Source organism: Raphanus sativus, chromosome 7 (assembly GCF_000801105.2).
Source record: "Raphanus sativus cultivar WK10039 chromosome 7, ASM80110v3, whole genome shotgun sequence".
Taxonomy (NCBI): Eukaryota; Viridiplantae; Streptophyta; class Magnoliopsida; order Brassicales; family Brassicaceae; genus Raphanus; species Raphanus sativus.
Window position 1 is genome coordinate 22,968,403 of NC_079517.1, and position 11,431 is coordinate 22,979,833.

General features: G+C 41.2%; 1 protein-coding gene across 1 annotated transcript; it reads right to left on the reverse strand.

The window, feature by feature from the left end:
* Positions 1-593: 593 nt before the first annotated feature.
* Positions 594-2,562, reverse strand: LOC108824963 (uncharacterized). The gene is made up of 3 exons (XM_018598320.2): positions 2,277-2,562; positions 1,173-2,217; positions 594-1,029 (listed from the first exon to the last, which is right to left on the reverse strand). The coding sequence occupies exons 1-3, from the start codon at positions 2,560-2,562 to the stop codon at positions 594-596; spliced, it is 1,767 nt and encodes a 588-aa protein (XP_018453822.2).
* Positions 2,563-11,431: the final 8,869 nt, after the last annotated feature.

Below are 11,431 nucleotides of genomic sequence, written 5' to 3' on the forward strand. Positions count from 1 at the left end.
AAGCTTGATTTGAAACTATTAATCAGTATATTATTTCCAGGAAGTTGAATAAATCTCATAGGAGTTATGAGGAAGAAGCTATCCTACTTTCTATTCAGATGATTCTAGATTACCATGTTCAGACATATGGTAATATCTTCATGATTCTTATCAAACCTGAAGGAACCAAGATATAAGAAGCTTGATTTGAAACCATTAATCAGTATATTATCCCCAGAAAGTTTAATATATCTCATAGGAGTTATGAGGAAGAAGCTATCCCACATTCTATTCAGATGATTCCAGATTAGCATGTTCGACATATGGTAATATCTTCATGATTCATATAGTAATTCTTTTCGGGGATCAAGCCATCTCGTAGTTCTTGCGATGTTTTAGTGATAGTATTTGTTGAGATGCATGATGTTCCAAGTTCTTGGAATTTTCACACCTTGCATGTTGGCTATTTCGTAGGAACCGGGCCAGACGACTTTTATAATCTTGTATGGTCCTTCCCAGTTTGCTCCTAAATTCCCTGCGTTTCGTTCGGCAATGTTGAATCGGTGATTCCGGACGTTGGAGTTATGATATTTTGCGGCCGCGTGTTGATAGTTTTAAATTCGGGTCAGAGCCCGGACTCGTTGCTCATTGACGAGATCGAGGTTATCCAATAGCATGGCGTTGTTGATTTCTTCCCGTTCTGGTAGGAGCCTTCTACTGATTCCGGGAAATTCGACCTCTGCGGGAATCATGCATTCGGTCCCGTATACGAGGGCGAAGGGCGTTTCTCCCGTTGCGCACCTCGGAGTCGTGCGATGTGACCAGAGGACTCCTTCGAGTTCCTCCGCCCATCTTCCTTTCTTTTCATCCAAACGTTTTTTAAGTCCGTCGAGGACAGTCTTATTGATTGTTTCTGCTTGTCTGTTGCATTGCGGATATCTGGGAGTCGATTTATTTAATCGTATCTTCCATTTTTCACAAAATGCTTTAAAGCGAGTAGAGATGAACTGGGATCCGTTATCTGTTACTATTTCGTACGGGACTCCATGTCTGCAGATAATGTTTTTCCATACGAAATTTTCGACTTGGACATCTTATATACTTGCGTATGATTCGGCCTCTACCCATTTTGAAAAGAAATCTGTGAGGACCAGCAGGAAACATTTTTGTTTAGAATTGTGAAGAGGTCATACGATATCCATAGTCCAGCGCATGAAAGGGTACGGTGACGTAATGGAGGAGATTTCTTCCGCAGGTTGCCGAATTGTCGGAGCGGGCCTCTGGCATTTTTCGCATTTCGTGTGAATTTTTCGCAATCACCGATCATCGTTGGCCAGTAATACCCATGGCATTTTATTTTTACGGCGAGTGACCTGCCGCCGGAATGATTTCCGCAGGAACCGGAGTGAACGTCTTCCATTACTTTTCTTGCCTTATCCCCTTCTAGACACGTCATGAGTGGCCTGGAGAATTTCCATTTGTAAATTTCTCCGTCGACCGTTACATAACGAGCGGCTTGGGTTCGGATTTTTCGAGCTGTCCACTTCTCGGGGGGTAATTTTCCGTTAAGTCCTGGATCCGAACTCGAGGCCAGGGCTGCGAGAGCGTCCGCTTGCGTATTCTCGGAACGAGGAATTCTAGTGAGAGCGAAGAAATCAAAGTCTTGGGACAAATTCTGGACTAGTTTGAGGTATGCTTCCATCCTTTCATCCCTGGATTCGTACTCTCCGCTATACTTGCTTGCGACTAGTTGAGAGTCGCAGTAAGCATGGATGTTTCGTATTTTCAAACCGTGGGCTAATCGTGATCCCGCAATAAGGACCTCATATTCTGCCTCGTTATTTGATGAGTGGAACTCCAATCTAAATGATTGTTCGAGGATCTCTCCGGTCGGCGATGTCAGGCGGATGCTGATACCAGATCCTTGTTTAGAAGACGATCCATCAACGTGAAGGAGCCAAGTTGAGTTAGACTCTTTGTTAGTTATGGCTTTGGTTGGTAGTTCCACCAGGAAGTCTGCGAGTACTTGAGACTTCGCACTCGTCCTGAGACAATAATCTATATCGTACTCGCTGAGTTCGACGGCCCATTTGGCTAGCCTTTCCGACTGGCTTGGACTATGCAAGATAGTTCGGATGGGGAAAGTCGTGAGGATGACGATGGTGTGGGATTGAAAATATGGCCGCAGCTTCCGTGCTGATGTTACGACTGCGTATGCTATTTTTCCATCAGAGGATACTGTGTTTCGGCATATAGCAATGGTTTTCTTAATGAGAAGATGGGTTTCTGTTCTCCACGTTCTTCCCAAATCAGGACGCCGCTAACGGCTGTTGCCGATACTGCTATGTATAGGAATAAAGGTTCCCCTTCCACGGGTTTTGCGAGGACTGGAGGAGTCGCCAGATAATGCTTTCGTTGTTTGAATGCGTCTTCGCATTCGTCCGACCACTCGAATCTTTTGTTCCCCCGCAAGATATCGTAGAAAGGTAAGCACTTGTCCGTTGAGCGGGATATGAACCTATCGAGTGCTGCGACCCTCCCGATCAACCTTTGTACTTCTCGCTTGTTTTTGGGAGAGGCCATCCCGATGAGTGCATCGATCTGTTTTGGGTTGGCTTCTATCCCGCGATTATTTCCCCTAGGTATAACGTCGTTTGGGCTTTGTTTGTGTACTGCTGTTCGTACGATTCTGGGAGGTCTGTTTTGAGGTATCGATCTCGACTAAGGTTGCGACTCGATGTCCTTGAAGCTTGCGATATAACAGGTTCGGGAACTTTTCTGACTATCTCGGATGGTTTACATGCCTTTCGGGGTTGGAAACTTAAGGTAATTGTGGTAGGTCGACAGTACTGCTTTCATGATGTATAGTCAGGGTCTTCCGAGGATGGCGTTAAATGGAGCCGGGCGATCTATCACGATGAATTACGATCTTTCTTACATCTCCGGCGGTGACCGCCAGCTCGATTGATCTTAGGGAGTATGTCGTTTCTCCGGCGAATCCGATGAGTTGGTGAACCCCATTCTTTTGAAGGCGTCGTAGAAAAGGACATCGGCCGAACTGCCGGTATCAATCATGATCCGGGAGAGTTTGCATCCACCGACATCAAGTCGTATGACGAGAACGTCATCGTAAGGCTGATTGAGGTCTGCGGTTTCGCGGGCCTGATAAGGGTTCTCGAGTTCCAAAGTAATTTTGGGCTCTTCGCTGATGGGCCTTGATCGAGTTTACGGAGTTACAGAATTTTGATCCCACATAGATAAAGTTGATGCGTCGTACAGTCTGATTTTTGTTGATTGCAGGAAAGTACCATTTCTTGGTTAGTACCGGTTGGTAGTGTCCTTGCCCCCATAAATTTTGTGGTTATATTGGCGCATGCTGTCTTTTTTTTTTTTTTTGAAGTTAGTGAGTTCCAACTGTTCCAGGAATCTTCTGACCTTGTTTGCTAGCTTAGTTCTGTTAAGTTGGTTTTCCTGTGTGAGGCTGGGTTCGTCTTGATGTCCAGGGATTTGGATTGTAATTATGATGTCTCCTCATGTCGTATCATTTGTTGTGGATGCCTCACAATATCGATCTCGGTGTTCTTTCCTCCATCATATCATTTCGACTCATTTCTTAAGAGCAGGCTGAGGCGAGGACTCTTTTGTTCGAGGACCTTTTTGATTTTTTGTTGCTTTTCGGTGTTGACGGCAGTTCTTCTTCTTTACAACTTTTGTCACCTTTCTTGTTTTGATCCTTATTGCGAAGAGCTGCACGACATTCTTCGGCCGAGTGTCCATTTTGTTTGTGGAAAGTGCAATACTTAATTAGGTCGAAAGTCGATGATTTATTCTGCGTCGAATTGTCTATAGCGTAGGAATGTTGCCCCCGGCTGGATTGTTCTTTGGTTGTCTGAGTCTTTTTGTTGGCGTTATTTTTGCTTGCCAAGAACTGTTCTTTTAGCGTGGCGACGACCTCTTCGTAGGTCGCAAAAATGCGTCATCTAACGAAATCCGGGTTCTGACTGTCATTTCCTCCCTAAATTTGGAAGAGAAGCATGCGCTATTTTTCCGGGCTGCCAGGACTACTCCGTCGTTTAGATTCGCGATCTTTGCTTTGATCCCTCTAAATTTATTTATATAAGCTCTCAATGGTTCGAAGGGAGCTTTCTTGAGATTCCAAAGATCAGCTTCGGTCGCTCTTGTTTCAATGAACACTGAGTACTGTTTAAAGAAGGCAGATCCCAACTGCGTGAAGTTGTCAATCGAGTTTTCTTATAAGCCCGCGAACCATTCTTGGTCGGAACCGGTAAAGTTCTCTTCGAAGAATCGATAGTATCTTGCCTCCTTCTCATCGTCGTTTAGATGCACCCTCGATATTGCAAGTCTGAAGGCTCGAATATAGGCTTTAGAGTCTGAACTTCCCGAATATTTGGGGAATTTAATATTTTCTATAGTGCTTAATCTTACTCCGGCGATTCGGTTGGTGAACGGTATTCTCATGGTTTCCTCGATATCCGGGCCCGCACTCGTCGCCATGTGCATGATGGCGTGTAGCTTCCTGAGCTCGGCGTCATTCCTATCGATATAATCCTGAAAGATTATGTTTTCTCCATCGGTCCTCCTATCTTCTCTTTGTGGGATTTCTTCGGTGAACCCCAAGAAGAACTGCCCTTCGTTTTGTCTGGCCTTACTAGTGCCTGCAGCTGGTTGCGAAGTTCCTCCCGATGGTGGAAATCGATTCTGTAAACTTCACTGGTTGGAAGGTGGGGTCTTGTCTCGAGGTCCTCGGTTCTCCCTGCGGTCCCGTTTTGGGCGCAGAGTGGTGTGCTTGGAGATCCACGGACTCCGGTCGGATCTTCGCCTGAACCACCATAGTTCAGGTTCCGATAAGCCGAGTTTGGTTGAGGGTTTTGCTGTGTGTTTTCCCCGACATAACGTCCAAATCGAGTGCTCAAAAAATAGGAAGTCCCAAAGGTTCCCGTGTTCCGAGACGGTGGGTTTGATCCTCGGACGCTAGCCCAATGTTCGGCGAGTTCCCTATCGTTCTGCTCCAATTGATTCCCGATATTTCGATGAGCGAGTTTCTGCTCTCGAGCTTTATCTGCGAGCGTCCGGATCATACCACGGAGCTCGGTGACTTCTTCTCTAGTCTGAGATATGGGCGTAGGAGATATCGGCCTCGTCGGTTGAGTTCGAGTAGATGAACTGTCAACGGGTGGCCTATCTGTAAGACCCGATCCCTGGCGAATAGGCCGCGGTCGATGCCTCACGTCGCTCGGTCCACTTCCTGGCTGAACCTCTTAATTTTTCGCCCTTTATTTATAATATCACCATTAGGCGAGGGCTAACTTAGACCTTAGGTAAAGACTTCCTTTGTCATTCATTGCTTAGATCATTTCAACAGATACGCAGCGGATTATTCTTTAATTAACCATTGGTCTAAAACTAATCTAACACTTGTCTAGTCGAATCACCTTAGCCTTGGTTAGTTTACTCAACTACCAATCAGCTTAAAGGTCAATTCTAAACCCAAACCAAGTCATACGATTTTGAGGTTCCATTCCCCAATACCATTATATCTAGATCTATGAAAACATAGCTAGATCATACCTTTGCCACATCCAGGGAGATGGTTAGCTCATCAGTCCACCATTGACTTGAACTACACTTGATTGTCTACTGGACCACGATCACTCAATGATCTTACTTAAGGCCCATATCTTGATTCCTGCATAAAACAGCTCCCCTAGGTACTTTAGTCATTCAACCAACCATTCCCACAGACATAAGTAACCTTTGAGAAGTCTTCGAACGGATAAGAGATATGCATATGGCCCTTTTTATCTCATGCACACTCCCTTGCCTTATAGACAATAGTACCAAGTCCATCTTCTGGACTAACAAAGCCCATCATAATCCTAAGTCAATCAACCAACCATCCTCACATGACTTTGGATTCGATGAGTCTTCATCTGGCCTGACTGGCCTTGGGACTTAACCCAGACAAAGATATGACGTGTTCATACCAACCGATGTATTCATTAATCAGGTTAGTTCTGACACCTTATTCCATCATCTATGGTCAGGTCGTCCATACTCAACCATGATCAATCCTTACACGGCCTTCCTTGAACAGTCACACTTAGGCTTAGTACTTATGGTCAACGACACATAATACTGGCCATACACTTCGTCATGACTGTTAGCCAATCTCAAAGTTCTCAACCCTGAGGTTGACATCTTGGATAATCACATCAATACTCATCCTCCAGCAATGTGTCAATCTATACTAGTACTCGGCCATCGATCCACCGTCATGGAACATGTACTGACCCTTAGTCATGATAAGCCATCGTCTACTTAGAATGTACTGACATAACCGGCCTTCCATTGCCATCATGTGGGTCCACGCCCTACATAAGGCATATGGCGCCTATCCCACCACCAACCCAAGGTTGATCGTAAGATATTCTACTTATCCCTTGCGGCTAGAACCATCCATCCATTAACCATGGATCATGGTTCAAACATCAATCATGACGTATGGATTGCACTAGCCATTAAGGCCTTCGCTATTTCCTTACCCTCACCTAACTGACAACCCATTGCCATCGTGTGAGTCCATGCCCAACACAATGCTAATGGTGTCCTTATATCGATCGAATCACGCGTACCCTTTTTGGTCCCGTTCCGTTCGTACCCTTTTGGTCCCGACCCGTTCGTATCCTTTCGGTCACGACCCGTTCACATCCCATGGATCATGATACGTTCATACCTTTTGGATCTCGACACGTTCGTACCTATTGGATCACGACACGTTCGTACCTCTTGGATCACGACATGATCGCAGATCTTGGATCACAGTACATTCGCTTTTATATCACGATGCACTCTTTGGTCATTGGTACCTTTTGGTCCTCGTACCTTTTGTTACATGAAACCCTTGGTATCCCATACCTTTTGGTTACTTGCATCCTTTGGTAACTCACAACCTTTGGTAACTCATGACTCTTGGCAACACGCAACCTTTGACGACTAGTACCCATTTGATCCAATATATCGGCTATGGTTAGCGATCAACGTAACCGACCATGACACCAGGGTCTATGACTTGGTAACATGGATAACTACCACGTTCTCTATATGTATATACATCATATAGACATAAAAATATAAAGATATAGAGATAGAACCACTTACAGCCGCTATAGCCCTTGCTGATTGGTCTGCTCGTCTCCCGGCTAACCGCCCTTGGACCCTTGGTCCATTGCGCCTAATTCCCATCAGGAATAGGTCTTCCTATTGGCCTTAGTGACTTCTATAAGGCACAGCCTCATATGGTTCAAGCCATATGCACCAGACTCGGATCAAGCCCTTATGGTTTTGATCGCAGATCTTGCCCTTATGGCTTGGATCCTCGTTTTTCTTTGGGGGATCTCTGTGTTTAAGACGTGTGTCCTTTGTCTCTGACTGAATCAGACAGAGAGAAAACTGAATGAAATGATCTCTGGTCGTGCACCCTATATATAGGCAACCAGAAGTCATGTGCAAAGAGACACATTCCTTCCACGCAGCCCTTCGGAACAGATCTTGACCATCGATTGCAATCAACGGTCCCGATCGAACCTGTTCGGCCATGGAAGGTTCCAGACACCTCTAGGCACGTCCAGGCCCAGGCTTCATAACTAAGCCCAATACCTTCCCACAAGATCCCAAAGACTCATGGACCACGTGGCCGGACCGACCAGCCTGGACCTGGACCATCGGCCCAAAACCCGAACAGTCCGTCTAGCTGAGATGAGCTGAATCCCAGCTGACCCAGCTGAGTGAGCTAGTAGTCCAGCTAGTGGAGCTGACTTAGTACTGATCGAGTTGGAGTACACTCTACTGAGCTGGTCGAGCTACTCGTTTACTTCATCCAGCTATCGTCTAGCTCGTCTTAGCTGTTTATTTCTTTCTCACCCCTATTTTGTTAATTCTTATCATACTTAACCTTTGTATTTGGACTATGGAATGCTTGCCTTTGATCACAAGGATCGGCTGGTTCGTTTCCTCGAACCATAGTCCGTTTGGGCAATCCTTCTCAGGATTGGGGGTGTGACACTATCCCCCGGGCGGTTCCAGACTCAGGATCCAGATCGATCGGGAACTAAAGTTCCAGTAGGAGGAGCTTGCGGGATATGGATCGGGTCATTGATTCCACCGGTGTTTGTAAATCAGATCGGTGGATCGTTTCTTTGTTCGGTTCCAGTGGGATCGACGTCGGCCATTCTCTGTTGAGAGTTTCCGGATTGATTGGGATCCATAATCGTGCTTAGAAATACCAGATCGGATTCTTAGCAAGGACGTTTTTCGTTTATCTTCCCCACAGTCGGCGCCATAATGTAGATCCTAAAATCTACACTAAGTATTTGATAGTGTTTGAGATGTAAACTGTAATGAAAAGGATGTGAGCAACAATATCGCAACAATATCCTTAGAATACAATGATGTAATCGGAAATCGGTTGAAAAAAATGGATTTTATTGAGTAAAAAAATCGGTTACAATGAGTGAAACGAGATCCGAAACTAAAACAGAAATCAATGAAAGAACAGATCTAAAGCGGTATAAAACAAAGTCATTGTGTATTATGTGCTATATCTAGGGTTTTTCACGTGTACTTATGCTTGATCTCTCTTCTTCTTTTATAAATGTCTCGCTCCACGATCTTCGCAACCTCTTCCGCGATCTCCGGATCTTTGAAAACTTCGTCTCGAGCTCGCGTACTTGCTGTGGACTTCTCCCTTCGCAGTCTATGTTTTTAGTCTCGGCCCATTAAGAAAACTAACCGAAATCAGGTCCAACACCCATCCTTAATTGCCACACCGTATTATTTTAGTTGAAGTCCACGTAAGTTTATTTCATTTCATACTGTATCAAAAGATTGGAATACTGAAACGATATATAGCTTTTCTATGCAACAACTACTGAATTTATCGATGATTCTTGCAAGAAAAAGAAGAGTCAAATCAACAAAGAAAATTCAATTTCCTGAAATTCCTCTGAGGTTTGTTTTTAGCTGCACGATAGCCTATAGTTATTAATGATTAGCAAGCAATATTGACTATGAATTATCTTTTGTTTTCCCAACTTTTGAACTTCATAAATGTAGAAAATAAAGGTGTATATATATAACAAAATTAGGGTTCTCTCTACCTTTAGAGAGATAATTTTCTCTCAATTCTTTTCCATCCTGTCTCACACCGATCTGATCTTTTAGAGGGAAGGAATTGATTTTTTTTGTTTTACTGTAATATAATCTTCGGTTTTAAATAGTTTATCTTTTTTCACTATGGCGATTTTATGTTTCCCTTGGGGATTTTGTTGTGTTTCAATCTAAGGACGAAACTGTTGGATCTATTCAATACTTATCTCTTCGATATTGGATTGAATAATAAGTTTTATCCGATCATTAGATCGTCCTCCTCTTATGTTTCAAATTTCCAGATCCCTTTTGTTTGTGTTGGATACTTCTCTATTCAAGGATATTATGCGTTTACTCCTAATCTAATAAGAATCAATCTTTTACTCCCATGAAAGCCGATGTGCTCTGAGTAAAGTTTCTTAGCAGAAAGGAGGAGGCGGTGTTAGATAGAGTTCGGCTAATTTAATGGAGGTTTAGCTGAGTTGGCGTCTTTCGGCGGTCCGACAAAAGACTTCTTATTAATCAATCGAGATATCTCTGGTTTATAATCCCCGGTGGTTGAAGGATTCAAAACACAAAAGAAGGTTAGAAAGAAGATGGAGAAAGGAGGTGATGGAGCTGGAGACAAGGTTTCCATCGATTCTTAGGTTTGGAGAAGCTGTGAAGCTGTCAACCCGAGGAATCTTTCTACGGCGGAGATGGTTCAGGCACGGTGGCGATAGGGTAAATTGCGCGGTGGTGAGACGAAGAGGTGGCCGTGATTGCCTTTATTGAGAAGAAGACATGTGGTCTTTACGTGTCCTAAAGACACCCATCAAGCGTGACAAGTTTTCCTTATTTCTACCGATTTAAAATTTTAATATTAATGTTTAATCTCTGTTGTATTTGGGCCTTGTTTTAAATCTTCACATTTGTAAAGCCTTTTGGGCTTTTAATGAAAACCCAGTTGACAAAAAAAAAGGTGTATATATATATATATACACTTTTTCTACAGCAACTGTAATTTCAAATTTCATACATGATCTTTTTGATATTAAAAGGTCAAAAAGGTGTTCGAGCGTTTGTATAATCGGCATCCCTTATATATTATTTGAGAAGTAATTTTTAAGTTATAACATTTACTAGATTTAAGATCCGCGCCTTGCGTGGGATGAAAATTATATATAAATCACTTTTTACATATTATATGTTATTTTACATGTTATAAAATAATAAATATATATTAAATAATTAAAAATTCTGTAACTATTATGTATATAATTAAATTTGTGCGAACACCTAAACAAATATTATTAATCCAAACAAAAATTATTTCTATTTATATGGTAAATAACTAAATTTAAATGATATTTATATTTTTAATATTGATACTATTAATTTGATGACAAAACAAAATATTGATATCTATTAACTAGTGTTTTTATTCATATTTTTTATAATAAAAATTTTAAAATACTGATAACAAAATTTTAATTGTGAGATGTTTAATAAATTTAGTAATTTTGTTTTTAAATTATGCAAAATTTATAATTTAATATTAAGTTGTCAATATTTGATCAAAAATTAAATAAAAAAGATTGTTCAAAGCTTCGAAATTAAATTTTATTTATTTGTATGGTATATATCTTAATTATATATATATACATATATGTTGATCTTAATATTTATTAAATAATACTCTCTAATTATATGATTTTTATTCATTTGTATCTTGTCGTAACAAAATTTTAAACCATGGTCACAAAATTTTTAATGTGAGATTTTTAACAATTTTAGTTATTTATAGTCATTTTAAAAAATTCAAAATATAACACATACGGAAAAATCTAAATTTTTACTATTAATTTATTTTAATAAGTTTTTTAAAATGATAAATGATACTCTATTCTAATTTTATCAAATTTTTATTATTCAAAATCTTTAATTGTCATATATATACTTTAGCTACATTAGGAAATTCCGTAATTTTATTTAAGGAAATAATGAAAACCAATAATAATTAATTTATTGTTAGTTTAATAAAAAGCTTATTATATATTCATATGAACCAACCTATTTCTCTAAAGATTCTAAGAAGCATTGTGGTAATGACACATGGTTACTTCAAATATTGTAATGTTTCTCTTTTAATATATAGGAGATATATCAATGGTTACATGGTAGTTCCACAGTCCTTCTCTGCACACATGTAAAAAAACTTTTGTTTACTAAAAAAATTACAAGATCATGCCATTCATTAAATATTTCGTCCAACGTGCGTTCAATTATGTATATTAGTTAAATGAAT